Raw genomic sequence first — 22,056 nt, forward strand, 5'->3', positions numbered from 1 at the left:
TTCCCATTCCCAGTGCTGGATTTTGTACAGATCCTCACTGTCATTTACTGAAACTTTTCAGATGCTGAACACCAGCTTACCATTCTCCATAGAGACAGCCCTTACTGAAAGGTCACATGTACTTTTGTAACTCACTCAGTAGTAATTTCACAGAATTCACAGAATGACTAGGTTGGAAGAGACCTTAAAAACCATTGAGTCCAACCCATGCCCTAACATCTCAACAATTTGATATATGGAACCAAAAAAAAAAAAAAACCAAAAAAAATCCCCCCAAAAAACAAAAAAAGACATTATATTTACATCTTATGCTTGTTGCTAGCAATTGCTCTTAAATCCAAAGAGAAGAGTCTTACTTGTTTCTATCAAAGAAACATGGGCCCATTCAAGTGATTCCTAATTCTGACAACTATGAGCATCTCTGGGATTTATTTCAGCCGTTGCTTTTATCATTTTCCCAGGAAGTTTTTTCCTAAGGAATATGAAACATGAAGTAGTTTGACCTTTTCAGCTATAGTCAGGACTGTGTTGAGAGCTTTTGTTTCCACTGGAAGCTATCCTTAAGTCAATGATTTAATTCCTACTCTGAGAAGAATACATGAGGCTTGGCATGCCAGACCTCTGGTCATGACCTCCTCCAAGAAAGGTGTTCTTTTGTATGGTACTAAACTCTGTTTTTCAATATATTACTTAATTTAGTAAGTAATAAATTGCTTACTAAATTTAGTTATTTCTACACTCAGTGATTTTAACAGAAACACCAGTGGCACAGAGATTACAGGATGAGATCATAGATTCAATACTTGCCTTGTTTCCAGCTGATTTCATTACCATAAATTTGAAGTAGAGTCCTCAGGAAATCTTTTGCATTGAAGCAAATTATTGGAACTTTGCACTGCAGCATTTGGAACAACACTTGCCTGCACAGAAGTAGCTCATTAACACACACTATACTGCTCCTAGATTTAGTCAATCTATTTACTTTGTTCTTTTAATTAGCACCTAATACTAAACAGTTAACACAAGACATTTCCTTATTCCTATAAGAACAGAATATTGCATTTGAATATTAAATTATCAATTCAGTAATCCTCAAAGCTATGTTCTATGAGAAATTAAAACATCCTAGCAGATATGCCTTATCACATGCACATAAAGAAAACAAATCCTTGTTTAACTCTTGAAGTGCAACCTTAATCCAAAACATCAGCTGGCATCCCTGTAATACTCCAAAATACCCAAATAAGATCACAGAGGCTAAACTGATGTAGCATTATAAAACACTGATTTTAAAGTGACTAGACAATCTAAACTGCCATAACTGCCCTGTGTTAATATGCTGTTTAAATCCAAAATGCTTCATCTTTGTCATGTATTTCCATACCTCTTGAAAATGTTTATAATTGCCTCATTCATGATATTTTAAATAGATATAACCAACTACATAAATATTAGTGTATAGATTTACCAACTATGTGTGTCATTTCTTTTAGTAAGTTATATTCTGGGCAATATAGAAAAATAATAGTTTTTATAAAGCATTTTTAATGGTATGAGACCACAAATCCAGGGTTTGGACACATTAGCAATCACACAGATCACAAGGTATTGCTGTATGCAATATAGAACCATCTTTAAACAATCACACCATTCTTACAATAAATATTTACCCATAGGTTTTCATCTAAATGCTAATACTCTTAATCAGCTCACCAAATTTTTACTGTTCATATGTACATGCTTTACTGATATGTTATTCTCAGTTCCCAACAATCTATATTCAAGCTGACAACGTGCTATTAAAGTATTTGTCATGTAAGTCAAATATTTCAGCTGGAGAAGCAAAGCCATGACTTGTTTCAAGCCATGATTTCAAGCAGTGGAAGAGATACAGCTAAGAACCAAGTCCTGCATCTTGAAATTAATGGTTTGTAATTTAATAATCCAAATTCAGCAGTTTACAATGAAACAGCAATTATTGAAAGTCATAAAATATTCTGATGGAGTTTTAACATGCTAGAGTATTACACCTAGGAATCAGATTCAGTTCTCATTTTTCCCTTTTTGGGTTATGATTTTCAAGGTAATAGGAATAAAAATGGACTTTGATTATAATAAGTGGAAGTTTAAAACATAGTCCAAATTTTTATTAAAATTTAGTATAAGTATTAAGCAGATACATAAAGCCTTTACTTCCAAAATTATATTGTATTATTACTGAATATTAGTAAAATTTCGCCTGGAATGTCAAAAGCCATTTAAAAAAAACTACTAAAAAGATTTAAAGCATTAATAAAGCTCAGAAAGGAAAAATGTCCATCAAAACCGTACTAGTTAAGAAATGCAGTTCATGAAATGGAAGATAAAATACAAGAAAGATAAATTTGGGCAAAACATATTCTTTGGTGCTGTCCAGCTTTAACAGCTCATAAAGGGTTTGCAGGTGAATGTAAACAGGTCCTACCAGAATCCCAACCTAATTCTGAAAGGGCTGCAGTCAGTGATATGCTGAGCCCAAAGGAATAGTCTATTGTTATTTGGTTTCTCTTAGCCCAGACTTGAAACAGAACTAACACAGCCAAAAAGAAATTCAATGAGCCTCACAGGTAAAGACCAGGCCTGTGCTAAGTAACCAATACCATTACTGCTGAAAGCATATGTAAAGCAAAAGAGTATTCTTTCCTTCATGCTCTCACCAAGAAAATTTCTTGTGAGCCGGTTCTCGTTCTCGTTCCCAGAGAGATGACTGTTCAGTTTTTAAATAAATTAGTTTATGATTTTCATTTGCAGCATTCCAAGTATAGCCAGTTGAAGTGTGACCTGGAGAGCAAGGCTGATCAGTCTGATTCTTCACCAGCACAACAACTCCTTTTACTGATAAGGTAGAGGCCTGTTAAGCATAATTACAACAGTGTTTCCTCTGACAGATTTTGTGCAGTCCTATAAAGAAAAATTCCCAAGTATTTTACAATATGAAACCTATTTTGTACACTACAGTTACTGCATACACCATTGACACACGCAAGAGGAGCATGCAAATGTTTCAGCCTTGAAACAAAAATCCTAGTGGTTTCATTTTCTCTAAGTTTTACCTGGTAGTTGAAAATAAAATGTAATGTAAAACATAATTTTTGGTATGTCATTCACAAAAGTATTGCCAATCAGCATGGATTTGTGATTATCACTCACACTCAAATGGTTCTACAGAAGTGACTCTAAATAAAACCCATCCTTCACTAACCTGCTCTGAGTTGAGCTGTGAAGAACCATCTTGAAATATCATAGTAGTTATAAAAGCTGCTGCCTGTTCTATAGTTGCAAGGAGTTTGCTTTTTTCTTCACATCCCAAACTGCTGATATCACAAGGATACTTTCCAGAAGACTTTATTTGTCCAGGGGTACAGCTGTATCTTCTTTCATGCAACATGGAGGTATTTACATGCAATTTTCTTGTTTTCTCTGAACAAGATGTAGATACATTTTGCTTTCTTTTAAGAGAAATAACCATTTTGTTTTTCCCATCCTTCAGGGTTTTTTCTTCCACTGAAAAACTTCTTTCTTGATATTCCCATTTTGGGAAGCCTGAATCCTGGTAACAGCTCAGTATTTGGGTATCTTGACAGCCAAGTATTTTATCCATATGCACTGTCCTGACTATCTGACCAGCAGTTCTTTTTTCAGGGCTGACAGTTGTTTTTAATGTGGCAATTCTGGAATCATAATCCTCCTGGGAAAATCAGAAAGTTTTAGCAAACCAACTATTTGACATATAAGGAGAAACTAAAAATTGCACTAAGTTAGTTTAGAGAAGCTTTCAAGAAAGCAAAATTCTATGAAAAACTGTTGATACTAACAAAACAGAGCCAGTTTGGGGGAGCCACATTACATAAACCAAAATTCAAATATGTATCAGTAGAGATTTTGTTGACATACACCATTTGCATCCACAACCACTTCTTTTTTAAGCTACTATTAGTCCAACACTAAAAATGGCAAATTAACAACCACAACAGGCATCCAATCCAATAGCCTGTCTTCCATAGTGACAAGGTTATTATTGTCTGAAGAGGGAAGAGACCCTTCATCTTCAGCTTCAGCATTCAGAGCACTTTTCATGACAGTTTCATTTGTTATAGAACTTTTGGGAAGGGACTTTATTGACTGCTTTGGAATCTCACGTAAGCGAATCAACTGGATCCCTTCAAATTACTTACAGGATTGCAAGACATAAAAAATACATAAGAAAGTTGCATTGAAGTATTATTATTACATTATTATACTACATTGAAATATTAGTATTACATTCTATTCTGTTTGATCCACTATACCCAGAACAGTTTTTCCTACTCCAGATAGTGCCTGGATGTTGCAGTGTGTTGTAAACTTCCTTCCCCAGGTGTGCCTATACCTCTCTCCCTTCCCCCTTGCCCCCATGCTGAGTGAGTCCTGTCAATCAGGCTTAACATTCCAGCAAGGTGTTGTGTGGTTGGTCAAGTTCAAAGGATGCCCCTCAGGCCCAGGGGTCATTGGCCTGTCTGGGTGTCATCTTCCCCTGAGACCCTGCCCCTCTCACCTGGTTGGTGGCTCACCTGTCCCCTCCCCTCCCCCTGTCCCTGAGCTTAAAAAGGTGATCAGGCCATGCGGCCGGGATTCTGTTGGAGCAGTTGCCTACATTCAGACCTCTGTAACCATGGAATAAACCTCTGGATTTAAACCCTCCAGCAGAATCCATCTCCTTTTTCTCCTCACCATTTGCCTGAAGCTTTCCTCTTGAGGTAAACGAGTTCCTAACAAGCCTGGACTTGTTCAGTGCCCTGCTGCAATCTCCAGCAGCCAAGGTATCTCTGGGGTGATTACACCACAGTTGCTGCCTTTGGCCCAGCAGCGAGGGTCAGACTGGCCCAGGCACAATATAACTGGTAATATTGGGATTCATTTTCCAATACCTGGATCCCTCCACTGCAGCATGCTACTGAACAGCATTAAGCAAGATGCTGCATGGTAGTGCTTGACTTCTACTCCTCCATCCTTATTTCCTTCAGAAATTTCCTTACTATTTATTTTACTAGTTTCTTCTACAAACTCCTCAGCTGAAATAGATCCTCTGCCTTGATTTTATTTCTCTGGAATGGCAACCAGTGACCCTTCCAAGATTCCCCAAGGTAAATGTGTGTTTAACTATTTACAAATATACAGATTTGCATCTTCCCTCAACACTTTTTATGCCTCAATCACAAATAGGCCTTAGAGGAGCTGGTAAGTTTCTACTCCTGAGGCATTTGAAAAAATTATATATTAGTGATGCATTTGCAAGCTTTTCCTCAAAGTTATTTTGAACCATACCATTGTATATTTCATTTAACTTAGTCAGATGAGGCAAGTATAGAATAATACAAATTCTGCTTAGGTCACATTTTTGCATGACATTTTTTAGTAGTCTCCTTCATACTGCCTCTTAGCCAAACTACTTTTTCCAGACACAATTTAGTATTCATTTCAAATCATCAATATTCTACTTTGAATAAATCCCTATACTACCTAAAAATGTTCTGGATTTGGAGGACAATTCCATATAATTTCTTTTAAAAGTTTCTATCCAAAATTCCATATAATTTCTTTTAAAAGCTTCTTCAATTTTTTATAGTTTTCTTGTTGAAAATTAATCATTACTCTTACCTATCTTTCAATGCTTCCAAAAGATTATAGCCTCTGTAAGAGCACCTGTCAGCAGGGAAGGTTTTGGACCTGATCTCACACAGATCAAATAAAAACAAATTTTTCTCATGAGTTCTCTAACTGTTCCACAAAGCAGTTGTCTCTTAATTTTCAGTTGGAGCACCATGCCTAAGCTTAATATTCATCAACTCCACTGGAAAGTGACTGAAATCTCTCATAATTACTGTATTTTGGTCTCTTCTAGCCCAGTCTCATTCAGTTCATCTGCTGTCATTACCACTGCAAAAACTGAGAGCTCCTCCCTTCAAAGGAACCACCAGGTCCTGCTGGGCTCCCTCCAGTCCCCAGCAGAGTTTTCACTGATCAAAGGCTGCTGTCCACCTCCATCCCATCTATTGATTGAGCAAGCCACAATGACAAAGCCAGTAAGTTTGGGGCTTTTTTATGGTTTCACAATATGCCTCAAACCAGTTCTCATATTCCCAAACCTTAGAAGTATAGAGTCAAGAGGTGAAAAAGGCTTAAGAGTGCTTTAGATCATACTTCACAGGATCAACTCTACAGCAAAAGTACAATTACAAGGTAATTCTAACACTCTGAGTAAACAGGACAAGGAAGCTAATTCAGCTTCTGCTACTACCACAATGAATAGTAGATGTTCCAAACAAAGACAAATTATTGGATTTTTGCAATGCTAACCAAAAGGTGGGCACTATAAACTTACCAGAAGGGGAAAAACCCTGTCACAGAAGGGCCAAATATTTAAGAGCCATAGAAAGACAACTAATTCACTCAAGTGTATTCTCCAGACAAACTGCAAATAGTTTTATCATTTAACACAGCAGAATTTAAATTAGGACACTCTAGTAATTATAGAACCAGGAATAAGCAATTCTCTTTTAAAGATTCAAAAAATATAAACAAAGGAATTTAATTATCAAGTCAGAATAATACAGCAGGAACTACAATTAACCACAGAGAGGAACAGCAGCTTCTGTGAAGAACTGACCTTCTATTAGAAATGGCATGGCTGGAAGTAGAGAAAATTACTCCCAGGATGTAGTTTCATAATTTATGTCAATGTAGGAAGATCTCATTAGGTGCAGCAAGTCAAAATTAGAGTGTCATCTTTACAAAAAGGGGTTCCACTCCTATCCATGTGCACCCACAGCTGCATGAGTGCCTGTGAGCCAGTGTAATTTGTAGGAAACTATCTCATTCCACACAAGGCATCAGCTTTCTGCATCTTGAGCAACCTGAATGGAATTGAAGCGTGCAACATGCACCAGAGTCAGAGTAAGGAAGGTTGTGAAATTTGCAGCTGGGATTAGTAGCAGCATCTGCAACTCATCAATCAACTCAGTGGATTTTACAAGCAAAGACTGAGCTGGGGCTGCCACAGTTACCTGTTCCCACTCCTGCACTGGCACTCACTCCCATGCACATCAAACCAAATTCAGAGAAATTATTAAACCCAAAATTAAGCTTCCTAATACAAAGTAATTTTTCATACAAATCAGCTCACTTTATAATTGTTCAGTAACAGGAGTCTAAGAACATTTCTAAACTCTGGTGGCTGTCTGTGGCAACCTCATTTCTGATCAATCTGTCATAAAAGACCAACTTCTTGTGAAAAGGGAACAGAAGTTGGGCCCAGATTCTCAAAGGTAAATACAGACCGAGTGTAAAATAAGACAGAGGAAGTTACCTGAACTATGACTGTATAAAATCTATCATCATAAAGCTTGTTATGAAAGAACCAATGTATAACTTCAAACCTCCTACAAAAAGACTGCTTTTATTCGTTTTCAATTTTACAAAATGCTTGCCTTTTCATTTCTCAGATGTGCATCCTTATCATCTAGTTTATTTTCCTTTGTCTTCTCTATACCTTTAAAAAAGAAGAAACAATTTACAATACAAATGAATCTGCAAGTAGCCCATATACCTTAGGTTTCATACAGGGTTATATTACTGACACTTTTCCAAACCTGAAAGAATTGTAAAAAAATTTCCCTTGACAACCATTTAACAAGTTAGTATCAAGTTAGTATTCATGCTTAAAAGGGCCCTGCAGGTTCCAAAATATGCATATGCAAAAGACTGCTCTGTCACCATTAAGAAAAAAATTATTTAAAATTCACTACAAAGCAGAAAAACCTCTTCCATGGTATTCAGAGGAAGCATTACTATAATTCTGTAATTATGTGAATTTCTCTCTTCAAGGAAACACAACTCATTTTGTTCATAGTAAAGCTGGGGGAATGAGCACGAAGGAAAAAAAAAATCCAAACTCTAGAAACTTCACACAGCTTAACTGTTTTCTTGGGATTCAGCAGCAGTATTCCACAAAACTTTTGTTCTATAAAGCATTATGTGACTTTAGCACATCGTGTTTAACAAAATGACCATGTTTCACCTGCAGGGGATAATTTTTCCACATTGCTCATCTTGCAACAGAACAGGCATGGCAAGTGACACCATTAGGACATGCATTTTCTTTTCTGCCTTAATACTGCCCACAAGTCCCAAGAAGAGGCGAAGCAAGTGAAGGCTAGAAGGAAGGAGCCAGGGGTACACAGGCTAGCAGGAATTACCTCAGTGGGCACAGAAAGAGGATCGGGGAAAAAGAGGACTGCCCTCAAGTGCAGGTCTCCCCAGAGTTTGCAGTTAGGATTCCTTTATGTCTCAATTATCTTACTGCCCAGCCAAAAGACACCTCACAGGCAGAGTATGTGTTTTGTCTGCCCATACTGGGTACAACACCAAACTGCTGCTGTCAGCTATGAATTGGCATTACCAGCAGCAAGATACTCTCTGAAACAACAATGGTGTTGACCAATATCAAAAAAAAGCATAAGGTAACATATTTCAATTTACTAGAACTGTTCTTAAAAACACTTGTTTGGGCAAATCAAGACCTTTGTCTACTGAAGAAAATAAGCTTATTTTAAGCATGTTGGTGTAAGTGTATAATCAGACATTGAGCTCCAGCTCAAACTTCTAACCTAAGCTGTTAGAACAGCCAAAATGGCACAGCTGTGTTTGTAGCTTCAAACATTTTACCTTTGTTTTCTCAACACTTTCTACAATGAGATAATAAATTAAGAATTATAGTATCTGAGTTTACATTCAGTGCTTATAATTGTTTTACAGTTAGACACTTTTCCTTGACAAATCCAATCCCCAGAGAAGATGATGAGGATTACATTTCTCTCCTCCAGCACCCAACAGTCAGTATGACAGGTACTGAAGAGATCTGCAACTTCCAGTTTCTGAATTATAGCAAAGTATCACCAGATGGCAGCAGAAACCTATCCCTGCCTCCAGCTCCTCAAGGCTTGATGAAAAGATTGGAGCTCCACTGCCAGGATAACCACAGAATTTCACCAACTAGGTCAACAGTGCAGATATTTTTTCAATTTGAGCCAAATATTTACCTTCTAAAGACAAACATTTTTTCCATTAAGTAGAGTTAAAAATTTAAAAATCTCTCTATGAAATACAGTTCAATGCAGTCTGAAACAGACCACTAACATCAGAGGTTTGCAGTTGTTTTTGGTTTTTTAAGAGAGGTAAACTTTTTACAGACCCACACTAAAGCAATATGTATATGTATGTATGTATATATATATAATGTATGTATGTGATATATATAATGTATGTATGTGTAGGCAATGACAAGGTTGCAAGAGAAGTAAAATATCAAACTGAGGCTGAAAAGAAATCAAATTTTCTTTAAAATCATCTGGGTTTTGGTCCCAGATGTACCATATATAATGTAGCATTTTAAAATGAACTCATCCCACATCTCTTTAAATGTGTATCAGTGATTTACACAGTGATGAACTATTACCTTTGCCACTGCTTCACCACCAGGCTCCACTGATCCAATACTTTACTGAAAGAGGAGCCTGAACCACAATTAATATACAACAGTGGCTGCAAAAACCACAATATACACAGGAATAAATATCAGATTTAAAGCCCATTGATCAAATATTCCAGGATTTAACTCTCAGGAGGAAACAGACAACTGAAATTAAGCAAAACTCTTAACTTTCTACTTCTTTCCAGAGCCACAATTTGACTGCCTGTGATTTGCACAGAACTGAGAATAAAACCTGCACCTTGCAAAACCTCCTTAGTGCCCACATTATTCTGGAACTGCTGAGGTACTTGTAACATTGCCTAATTTGTTCTTTCACAGGGACTTTTGTTCACTCTTCCCCCTAGAATTTCACAAGGAGCACAGTGCTAATGAACATGTGTTTTAAGGACAGACATGAGTCTGGAGAGCTCACAGGTCTCCTGTTAAGTTCCTAGTACCTCCAGTGATCTTTAAATATCTAGTCCAGAGCCAAGTTAATGTATGCATCTAATTTACAACACTGTAGTACTTAAGGAACAGTCTGAAATTCCCATATAATTCTGTACCACATAGGAAGAACAGAAAGAGAAAAAATTAAATTGGTGGTACCATTCCTTGCACTCACATAACATTACTGAATTTGAAAAGTCCCAGCAAGTCTCACAGTAACAGCTTAATTCCTTTTCTAAACCTGTAAACCTAAACATTTTCTTTTTCTCTATTTAAAATCAGGGACTAAAGGTTTGATACTGTTGTGTTTCAACTTTTCAACAGAAAAAAATCAGGCTAAGTTTTACTCACTCTGGTTATTTTCTCTGTTAGTCGGAGCTTCTACAGGAATAGACTGCAAAGCTGTCATAATCCTCTGAGCAATATTAGATAAAGGCACTTTAGAAATCTCACATCCTATGTACCGCTCCATTTCTAAGGTTAAACCCAAACACAGAACACACAAATTATAAATCAATCAGGGCCATGAGTAATCATCACTTACATTCTGTTGAAATTAAAAACAAAATATAATGAACATGGTTAGCCATTCCTTCTCAGTGGAAAATTACATTTGCTGCCAGACATGCCTATCAGTACTGTATAGGAAATAAAAATATAATAATTTATAAAAACAAACTTCTTTGAAACAGTGTTTTAATACCCCAACTAAAAAAATCAGCAGTCCTAAGTACAGCTAACTTGTACTGAAAGAAAATAAAATCTGACAAATAAAACAAGAAGTATGTCTGAGATACTTTCCCCCTCCCAGCATCTTTAAAGTAGTCTGTATCTAGCACATTGATACATTTACTGTCACTAGTGCTTGGATTTTATCAGGAAAGACATAGGTAACTTTCAAGTAATTGCCAAAATTAAGCCAACACAAGATTAAAGAAACAAGCAATACTATCACAATATACAGCCATTAGTTATATGCTGTTTCAGAAAATATTTATCATAAAAGACCTCTACTTTTTAAAATTTTGTATAATTGATGCATTCAAATACTTCCATATATTAGTAACTTTAAAATAGCTACTATAGCTTGTTAATTTAAGGAACTGGACAGTAACATTTATAGTCCCTACAAGCTTTGACCCCAGCTACTGTTGTTGTAACTGCTTTCCTTTTCTGAAAAGGAGCTGGTTTTCTAGCTGACCTGTCCATATTCTATAATACCTACAAAATGCTTGGGAGAATCCCTAGGTACACCACACTCTGGAGAATCACAAGTAACAGTGTCCACACTGATGACTTCTTGTTGTTTTACAGTTAGACCAGAAGAACATGTAAAACTTGTCACAAACACAAGAGAAATATCCAATACTTTAAAAAATACTTCAAGGATCCAAGCTGTAGAAATCAATCACTCTAGCAAAACCTGCTGTTGACTCAATTATTCCTGTACAAGTGGGCAGCTGGAGTGCTGTTACTCTGGTCTTCTCCCACTAGACCCAGTGCATGAGCAGACTGTCAAACTTCACCATCAGCAAACAATTCCTCTGCCTACACAGAAATATTTTTCTTGGCTCAAGACCACAGGTTCCTTGCAACTTTTAATACTTAAAAGTGCAAACATTTGCATCTAATTCAGAGGAACGCCCATCACTCTGCATTAGCACTGGCTATATCCATCTAGTTCTAATGAGAAGCATGTGAAAGAAAGGGTGAGAGGTGGAATGGCTTTGTTTTCCCTGACATTCCAGGAGTCAGAAGCACAATCCTTCCCTGCACTCAGCTCCTCCTAACTTCTATGCCTAAGAGCAACACTTCTTTCCCACACAGGGTTAAAGTGTTCCCTGCCTTCCCAAGCTGGGAAGCAGCAGTCCCAGCCTCAGGGGCAGATCAAAATGAGAACCCATCACACTAAATACAAACAAGACACCATGCTTGAGAACAGGCCTAGAAAACTCACACAGATTCACCATAAATATTAACCACACTGAACTGAATTGATAGAGTTTGGCATTTAATAATATACACAAAGTATAGAGTTAAGCAGCATGAAATCCAGACATAAAGACACCCAACCAGTAAGTTCAAAAAATTACACATTCAAAAATAAGTTATAATCACACAGAAGTTAAAACTCTTTTGATGGCACTCCTTTAAGACTACTTTTACTGAATTTAAGCAAATATACTAACCTTCATCAATATGTACAGTGCTTGAAAGCAAGCACAGCAGATCCCATCAAAATACAAAAGACTGGAAGTTATCATACTATAAAAGCCTATTGAGTTCCATTGGTACATTAGGAAGCTATATACAAATTTTATAAACGGGCCAACAATGCACATGAAAGCACAAGTATGAAAGCATCAGCACTCTGAATTGAAATGCCTATCACTATAAATTATAAGGCAAACTCAGAAGTACAAAAGATAAATTTTAAATTCTTGTTCATTGCCAAGCCACAATAAGTATAGACTGGTTTCAATGGAGAAGATAGGCCATAAGTTAAATTAAGAGATATTGGAATGGTCTTAAAACAGATGGTCTTGGTAGTTAAAACAGATTCTGGTACATATTCCAACACATTTCTAACAAAATCAAGTCTTCTTAGAAGAACTGTAGGGGAAACAATCATGAAATATCTGTTGCCTTTGAGAACTCTCCTCTTCACTATGAGCACATTACATCCTTGCTCCAAAATCTGGAATGCCTTCTCCACATTCATTTGGCAGTTCAAAAAGTTCTTAGCAAGCAAAAAGACTCAAGGGTTCACACTCCTATTGAAGCTATGCTGTGTACAGCAGAAATGAGCACACAGGCCAGCAGAAGAGCAGCCTGAACATACTTCTTTCAAATAACCAACAATGATTTCATGTCCAAGAGTTCTGACAAAACTGAGGTTGAATTCAGGGGGCAGAAGAAGCCATAGAGTAGCATACAATCTCAGCTGGTAACAGTGGCAGTAAGATTCACTGCAGCGACAGGTGGCAGCCATGACAAGCTAATGCTTATTATTCCATAAACTCGTAGACAGTTTACATTAACATTTTCCTTCCTTAAGAGTACATTGCTGTTTAGACATTAAGAACTGCACTGGTTGTGAAATTCTCGTTTTCCAGACCCCTTTAGCCTGAGACTGCTGCTCAAGTCTCTCCACCATGTCTTTCAACTGCTCTTTATCTTTGAAAAAATACACATACAAGCCTCTTTCCATCTGAAGCAGCTTATTGGACTCTAAAAAGCTTCTCTTTGAGTTCAGATCAGGAAGCAGATCCTTAAGGAGACGATGTAGTTCATCTAAACCCACTTCCAGTCCGTGAAACTGCTCAGTAAGTTCCTAACAAAAAACAGAAGACAAAAAATTTATTACTTTTCTATTGTTAATATACTAGCTGAACTAAAAATATGAAAGATTTTTTGCTTTGGGAAGCCATTAATTCGTAATCAAAAAATAATAACAAAAAAACAGAAACAAAGATAATAAGGGATTCCATTCAATGTATATAATTTTTGAGCTCCATGTAACAGAACTCATATCATATTATGCCAATGTAATTCCATTTACTTGTGGACTAGATGAGTTAAGACCATAAAAATCTGAACCTGACCTAGAGACATGACTGAATGACATTTTCTATCAATTACAAGTCTTCACTGCTAGTCAAGTCTTAAAAGGGAAGAACAAAAAGCACAACAAAAAAGCCAAATCACTCTTACAATTAAATCATTAAATACCAGCTACAACTTTCCCAGCTGGCATTCTTGTTATAGCTCAGTATAAGCAGACTAATCATCGACTTGCACATTATTCCCTTATTAAAGGAATTACTTTCCTTGAGAAACAGCAGCAGTAGAACAAGGTGCCATATTTGAAGAAGTAACTTATATCAATAGGAAGGTATTTTATTAAATTATGTTCAATCCCTAAATACATACTGTTCCAATTACAGTCTCATTTTTAAATAAAAACTGTTCTATATGCTGTAAATTCATTTGACAGATGAATGTTAAATATATTTTTATGTAATTAACCAAGAAAGTATTATGTAACAGAACATTTCCCTTGATGCATTTTTGAGGTATCTACAACTATTTAAAAACTCTAACAAGGTGCATTTAACAAATCCTGCTCCCATTTAAAAGATGTTCTAAGCATAATACCTGAGAGCTGTGCAGCAGGATTGTCCTACTACAGCTGTCTTTTAAAATTCTGGCATTTTTATTTTGTCCAAATGACCCACCCATGGCCAGGCTTTTAAGGGGCCAAACCATACTATTGGGGTCTTAGAGGTAACAGGGCAGAGAGCCCATATGAAATGAAAAGCTATTTAAATGAGTTTTCCAGTGACACCCTACCCAGACAAAGGATCCCCCACACCACAGACTTACAGGAATACAGGACTGCACAAGCCTCTGAAAGAAATTCAGTTAGATGCAACTGTTTGCTCAGAACCCAAAAAATTATTACCTGCCGGCATTTATAAAAATCCAGCATTAGCCAAGAACAATGTAAATGTTCAGCATCCATCATCATTATGTTAATAAATTTGTTGCTAATTAGTGGGGACAGTCTGCATATCTAGAGCCTTCACACCATGCTTTATCAGTAAAAGAACATGACAAACAATGCAGTAATTTGAAAACAATCCTTAAGGGCTTACTGGACTCCGGAGCTGGATCTGATTTGTCCCACAATAGAGATCAGCATAAAGGGCATCCATTTTCCTCTCCCAGCGGGCCAAAAGGAGAGACTGCTCCTGAGCACATGCTGCCAGCTGATCTTCTACTGTGGCACAGTCCTGCTTTAGCTTCTGACCCATCTGCTCCAGGCTTTTGTATGTCTTAAACAACTGCTGTTTTTTACTTCCTCCTTCCAGGAGCTGATACAGCCTGTAACAAGTGAAGTTAGACACACAAATATTTTAACTTTCCTAAGCACTCTATCATCATTAGTTAAGAGAACATGTCTGTGTTGAGAAGTCAGAGGATGAGTAAGGTAAGTTCTGCTGAGGGCACTTTTACAACACTACTTTGTCTCCCACTGATTTCATGATTCCATCTATATATAGCAGTGATTAATAGGAATCCAAAATATTTCAATATCAAATTAGCAGCAATGAAATATTAAAGTAACAGTTAGTAAGCACGTCATGAACGCAAATAGAAGTTGACAGTGTGCTTTTGCCAACTATTTCCTGACACTTCAAGAGCTGCAAAATAAGATGGATTTTTTTAAAGTGCTGAATGAAAGCAGACTTCAACAGCCAATGAGAAATAAGAACAATCTCTGTAACATTTTCAAGCTTACTGAAGTATTTCCTGTTTTCTATCTCTCTATGAAGAGACTGCTAAGAAATTCTCCAATTAGTTACAAGTCATGCAAAAGACAGAATTGCACACTACAGCAGAGTGTACCCTTACACTGCATCAGGAATGGGCTCAGTAAGATTACAGACAAGTTTACATAGTCCAAGTGTTACTACCACCTCTGCATAACAAAAATCTTCAGGAGCTGATGCCTGATATAAAATCACACTGGCTTTATTAAGAGAAGGAGCTATGTTTCAGAAGTAACTGAATGTCTTTCAAGTGTCTTCTGTTTACAAAGCCTATAAGGTTTTTAAATCTTTCAACTTGCCTGCCCTTCATCTAAAACAAAAAAAATAGCCAGAAGCATTCAGTGATTTGGAGACTTTATAATAAACCTGAACAAAAGTGTAACAAGCTAACACAAACACACAATAGGAGTAAAATTAATGCTGCCTAATTCTTCCAGTTATTTACTGTGCCTAACCACATCCAGCTATTACTTATCAAGTATTGAAAAAAAACCAAACACTTAAAGCACCATTCTAAAGAAGGAAGAAAAGTCTGACAGTAACACACCTCTAATTATACAATATATCACATCAAAAGGTTTAGTCTTGATGGAAGAGCAGCACTGCACACACCCTTAACTGTATCACCTGAACTTTAAGGAGACTTAATTATTTTGATGGTGAAAAACCAGACTCCTACATGGGCACCAGGACACTCAAACCAGATGGCAAATCAAGCAGTAAAAACGAGCTGAACTCATGTCACAGTCCGGAGGAGTCATTCCTCTCTCCTACCACACGGGGGGTTTTTGCCGGCCATGCACACAGCCTAGGAAATCACTGCTATTAACATCTGTATCTTTAGAGTATCAGGAGGTGCTAGATAAGACAGGCCTGGGTCTAAACATTCTTCATGCTATGGATATTAATTAGGAATGCTTCAGCAATATTAAAAAGACTGATAATTGAACAGTTTTTCCTCAGGCAAACCTGCAAAGAATTTCAAAGGACATGGAAGAAACAAGTTTCACATGTTGAAAGTTTCAGTTCTTGAAAATTCAAATTTCTAATTAGCTACAGCCAGTAAGTAAGAACTTGGCAGCAGGCAAGGCTTCCCTTGCCTGAGCCTTCATCTCCTCAGTATTATTTCAAAGCAAGTCCAACAGTGACTATAACACTTACCTGCAAGCCAAACCATCCTCTGGGCCAATAGTGCTCCTTGGCTTTGCCTGCTCACTCCGTTCAGCTATCACCTGTAGTCTCCGCTCAAACTTATCATTGCTTTGCTTCAGAGATTCTACCAAGTTCTCAAGCTGGCAGCCGAACTCCAGGTGTTCCTTCATTTCCCTTTCACAGGCCCGCTGAATAAGTTCAAATGATATTTTCTGTCTTATCAAATGCCTGCCTATTTTAGCTAGAATTGCAGCATACCAGTTCTGCCGAGCAATTTGGTGATCCAAGTATTCTTTCAGCACTGGTGCAGTCAGAAGTTGTGCTTTCTTCTTAAGAACGGGAAGCATCTCTTCATTATTTACCTGAGCTATATCTTGTTTAATTGCTGAAATTTCAGCATTTAAACTAGATATTTTAGCATCAATGTTTTCCTGTTGTCCAGTATCCTGCATAAAACAAAATATTTGTGAATTTCTTCATGGTTCCCACCAAGCCACATCCCAAACATTTCTTCAGTTCATATAAAACTCATGTATTTATGTTACATTTAGCTACAAAATTAAATGAAAACTCCACAAGTAGTTTTACAGAATTTTACAAAATAATGCAAATACAGATGAACAAAGTAGATAATAAATATAATTTCTTTTTATCACAGGGTCAGGAAACAGTTTATTGTGTTAAAAACAAAAGAGCTGCATTTTACCTTGCACCTGTTTCAAGCATGCCTAACTGAAATCTCACAAGCAAACATAATTTTTTATATTCAGTCAGATATCAACACTGCTGGCAAAATCAATCTTTTCCAAATTACCCTAATCAATCAAATCCTGTATACTAGTCATCCATAAATGAAAATATACAAACTGACATGATGCCTCAAGTTATTCCATGCCTGGCATAAGCAAACACTTTTCCTTTTATTAGGATTTCTTCACAAATTCCACTAACCACATCTGCCTGTCACTCACTTGTTGAAAGACTTCTGGAGCTTCAACTCTCAGATCCATTTATTTGGTACAAATACTCGAGGTGCCAGAGTGAGTGAACTAAAACTTTACAAGCTTATGCTAAGCAATATAGACAGGAATACATTTATCATATTGGCTCCCTGATACCACAAAACGGCAACCAAAGCTAAGATTCTGTTTACTGTACAAAGAGCCAGTTCTAATTTGAAAATTCAAAGTTAAACTAATCTAGAAAGGTACTATAGATTCTATGGAAACTAAAAGATATTTCACAAGAGCAGTTTTGTGAGCAAGACTAAAACTTCACAAAAGTGCAATTTCACTACATAAAAATGATTGAAATAACAGTAACTCAGCAATTCCTTTCACTAGACCCAGTGGAACTGGCCTGTCTGTTTAAAACTCCAGCACTTTCTGTCACCTTTTTACCTTACCTTGCCCAAGGACTGCAGCAGGCTCTCTGCACACTTGATAGCTGAATTCATGCCCTCCTCTTCAGCCTGCAGCTGAATGAGCTGGTTCTGAGCACAAATATATGCTGCCTGGAGCCTGGCTATCTCTTGCCTCTCTTCACACATTCCATTGGCCTCATCAAAAGGGACTTGCTTGATAAAATCTTCAATTTGAAAGATGTCTTCATGAGAATTTTCAGCACATTTAGGCATACATTCATAAAAAAGCTTTTTTAAGTGTGAAGTAAGTGCTGCAGTTCTTTGTTCTTCCACAGACAAATATCTGTCCAAAGAAATTTGGGAAAAAAACAGTGCATGTGCATCTGACCCTTGTTCTGAATCGGAAGCAGTGAAGAAAGAGGCAAATTCCTTCACTGCAGCTATAAGAGGCTGCAGTTTATTGTCAAGCTCATTATTTACTGCAGTAAACACTTCCAGTCCTTCTTTCCGTTCCTTCCGTGCTTCTCCCCGACTGCCTTGGTAAGTCTGTAACAAGTGTCTCTTTGTAGCAATCAACTGCTGGAACTTATTATACCGAGGAATTTGAAGGGCTTTTAACTCCTGAAGAGTCTGAAGTTCATCCTTTAATTTCTTCACTTTCTCCTCGTCCTCCTCTTGGCTGCTGTTCATTGAATCTGTGGGCTCCAAGGTTTTAAGGACTTCATCCAGTGCATTTCCTTCCAAAACATCCCTACCATGCTGGAGAAGATTATCAAAACCTTGCAGTATTTTTTCAGATACCACATTCTGCACATTTATGTTTCCCCAAAACCACTCCAAAAGTGATTTTTCTTCTGGAGACTCAAACATCCAGTCATAATCTTCTCCATTAAGCTCATCAGCCTTTGGATATCCAATTTTTTTAACAGTTTCCACAAAATCCTTTCCACAGCTCATGATGAAAATATTTTTGTAAGTAGAAAAGATCCAAATACATGAAAAAATCTGAGGTATTATTCCAGCTTTAATTTTTTTGCCATTTAAAATGAATATTCAGTATTTTAATAAAAAGAGTCTGTACAGGAAAAAGGAAGTGTCAGATCACAAAAAAAAACCAACCAAAAACCAAACCAAAAAACCTTGAAGGCAGTTTTGGATTAAAGTGGCTATTCAGAGACTTGACATCAATTTTAATTTCAGATATCTTAATATATTTTGTTGGCCAAATCAGGACATATTTTTGTATCAATTACACCCCAGATCATTGCAAGCAGCTATGTTTTTCCTTAATTCACATAAGCTTATTATGGAAACAGTAGAGTATCATTAATTTAAAAGCAACAGGTGTTAATACTGAGCAATTCATTTGCCTGCAAAAGTGATTTTACTTACATGGTTTTCTGCATATTCATTTAAAAAAAAACACCCACAATTATTTTAACTATTCCAAAATGACCAGGGTTTTCAGTTTGTTCTAAAAACAAAACTACAGTGATGTCACACAGCATTTCAAGATCTTGGCTACAAGGGTTTTTTTACCTCAACAGCAAGCAGAATCTTGTCTTCTAAAACTTTGTTTTAAAGTTTCCTCTGAAAATGGAACAAGAAATGCTTTAATATATAAATACCTCAACATAAAACTGCAGGTCTTTTTATCAATTATAAAAAATTTAAATTAAAATAAGTGTAAAAATACCCTTGTGAAAACGGTCACAACTTACATGAAAAGGGAGTTTGCGGCTTTTCTGTTTCCTAGCAGACAAGTAATCAGCTTTGGGATCCTAAAGTGTGTAACAGACAGCAAAGGATACAAGATAAGTTATCAACAGTCAGGAGGCCTTGCCTGCAATACTCCAGTAACACTAAGGGACTTTTTTTAGTTTGATACTACCTAATACTTTGTTTCTAAAATATACGTTCCCCCTGAGAAGCCCCCTCTGCCAGCCTGGAGAGCTGAACAAGTAAAGCCATTCCTCTAAAACTCCCCATGTGTCTGACTTAGCTCAGAGACCGAAGATAACACAGAATGTTGCGAGAATTCCGTGCCACAGGGCAGCGCCCCAAGCGTCCTCTGCCCTCCGTGCTTAAAAGGGCTGTCCTCAAAACTCATAAATATAGGTGCCACGTGGATGCTGCCACAGTCCTTTCAGTAGAGCGCACCGACAAGGAGTAATGGCTGTAAACTAAAACACAAGGAGTTTGACTTTAACATGAGTTCGGACTTTACGTTGAGGGTGGCAGGGCACTGGAACAGGCTGCCTGGAGAGGTCGTGAAATCTCCCTCCCTGGATACATTCCAAAACAACGTGGACGCGTTCCTGGGTAACCTGCTCCAGGTGACCCTGCAGCAGGGCTGGACTGGATGGTCTCCAAAGGTCCCTTTCAACCTTACCGATTCTGTGATTCTGTGAAATGACGGACCCCCACACAGTCCTGAGCGCGGCACGCTGGGCCACTGCGGCACTGCCAGTGCCATCAAACACCACAAACAAGAGCTCGGGAGCCCTGAGGGAGCCCCCGCGATGGCCGGCCCCGCGCGGGCCGCACAAGTGGAGCCTTCAGGGCCACGTCCCGCCCCGGGGCAGCCGCGGCCTCCGGCCACACAGGGACCCCGGCCGGGGGGGGGAGGTCGGAGGGGAGCGGGGGCGCGGTGGCGGCGGCTGATCCCGCCCCGCCGGCAGCGAGTCCCGAGCCCGCAGCACCGCTCCATACTCACCCCGGAGCTCTGCTCCGCCGCAGCGGCGGCTCGAGGGGAGGGGAGCGAAATGGCGGGAAAGCTGAAGGGAGCCTCAGGGAGGGCTGAGGGAAAGGAGCGGGAAGGCGGAGGGGAGGCTAAGGGAGGGCTGGAAGGAGGCTCAGGGAGGGTGAGGGGCGGCGGCGGGAAGGCCGAGGGAGGGGTGAGCGAAGACGCGGGGAAGGCTGAGGGGAGGTTCAGGGAAGCGCCCGCAGCTCGAACGGCCCGCCGCGCGCGCAGCGTTCCCGCCCCGCTGCCCCCACCGCGCTTGCGCGCGCCCCCACTCCGCCCACGGGGCCTCCCGCGCACGCTCGCAGCTTTCCGCCCCGCGCGCGGCCCGCTCACGGTGACGTCATGTGGGCGGGGCTCCGACGGCCGGGCCGTGCTTCCCCTCAGGACGCTCGGCTGGGGCGGGAGCGTTCGGTCCGGTCCCTCAGCCCCGTCGGGCCCGTCCCTTCCGCTCTCCGCGGCCCTTGCTCGCTGATTTCCCTGCCCAGCACACGGGAACGGGAGGATGGGGCAGACCTGAGCGCAATTGATGTCGTCCAGCTTTGACCGCTGTGCCGTTCAGCTTCCTTGAAGCCCAGACATGGCTAGCGGCGGGCACTTCAGCATCCGTACCCGGTGTTGCTGTGTTGCTGGTTTTCACCCCTGCGTAGCCCTTTCGGTGGTAATTCATGGGCTTAGTGTCCCTGGATTTGCCTGGAGCCTTTTTGAACATGCTGACGCATAACTTCACAAGGCAACATCCAGACCATCATTAAGTGCTGCTTGAAAAGGCACTTTCCTAATTGTTTTGTAGCTCTTTCTAAAACCCATCAAATGATTCCTAGTATTCACATTTCAGGATTTGGTCACTGCCACTTCTGCATGTACCTTACCCGTGGTATTCATGACAATTTACAAACCCCCAGAGCATTTTCTTTCAGCTTTTTTCTCTCCAATTTGGAGAGTCCCAAAATTTGGCCTCTGTAGGGGCAGTGCTCCATTCCCCGCATTGTTCCAGTGCTCCATTCCCCTCATTGTTCCAGTGCTCCATTCCCCTCATTGTTCCCAACATCTTCCTCTGAACCTTCCACAGCATCGCTATGCCTTGCTCAGGGTGCAGAGACCAGACTGCACAGAGTCCTCAAGGCACGGGTGTACCAAGGTTTCCTGTGGAATCCTCATTCCCAGTGCCTTCCTTACAAAGCTCCCTGTTTTCCTGGCTTTTTGGCTGCTGCTGCCCGTGAGGTTGCCAGAACGCTCTGGCCACAGATTGTGGCACCTCTGCATTGCAAAGACTGGCTCTCAAACAAACAGCATGTAAACTTGTCACTAACACTCTGAGCATCCTTTATCAGCCACTCCTCGAGTTTAGCTGTCTTCACTTCCTCTTTACATTTCTCATGCCACGTTTTCCTCGGCTTCCCCATGTGCCTTGCAACAGCCTCCTTAAAGTTCTCATTGAGTCATACCAGGAGGGGAGGTTTTT

General features: G+C 39.1%; 2 protein-coding genes across 2 annotated transcripts in view; both read right to left on the reverse strand.

The window, feature by feature from the left end:
• POLN (DNA polymerase nu) overlaps window positions 1–11,655 on the reverse strand; it is an 89,916-nt gene extending 78,261 nt beyond the window's left edge. Inside the window, exons 1-6 of the mRNA XM_054291270.1 lie at window positions 11,607–11,655; window positions 10,349–10,483; window positions 7,506–7,567; window positions 3,242–3,727; window positions 2,697–2,890; window positions 808–920 (exon numbers count right to left, since the gene is read on the reverse strand). Of these exons, the coding sequence (XP_054147245.1) occupies window positions 808–920; window positions 2,697–2,890; window positions 3,242–3,727; window positions 7,506–7,567; window positions 10,349–10,483; window positions 11,607–11,655 (1,039 nt within the window). The remainder of the gene's footprint in view (window positions 1–807; window positions 921–2,696; window positions 2,891–3,241; window positions 3,728–7,505; window positions 7,568–10,348; window positions 10,484–11,606) is intronic.
• A 497-nt stretch (window positions 11,656–12,152) lies between these two features.
• HAUS3 (HAUS augmin like complex subunit 3) lies at window positions 12,153–20,754 on the reverse strand. The gene is given in 8 exon segments (XM_054295037.1): window positions 12,153–13,118; window positions 13,121–13,331; window positions 14,656–14,884; window positions 16,495–16,931; window positions 17,891–18,923; window positions 19,388–19,438; window positions 19,570–19,629; window positions 20,565–20,754. Coding segments are annotated over 5 exon segments (1,842 nt in total). The 5' UTR covers window positions 18,806–18,923; window positions 19,388–19,438; window positions 19,570–19,629; window positions 20,565–20,754; the 3' UTR covers window positions 12,153–13,068.
• Between the last annotated feature and the right edge of the window lie 1,302 nt (window positions 20,755–22,056).

This window comes from Melozone crissalis, unplaced genomic scaffold, assembly GCF_028551555.1.
Source record: "Melozone crissalis strain CALT ecotype California unplaced genomic scaffold, PUWL_Pcris_2 ptg000006l_1, whole genome shotgun sequence".
Classification (NCBI taxonomy): domain Eukaryota; kingdom Metazoa; phylum Chordata; class Aves; order Passeriformes; family Passerellidae; genus Melozone; species Melozone crissalis.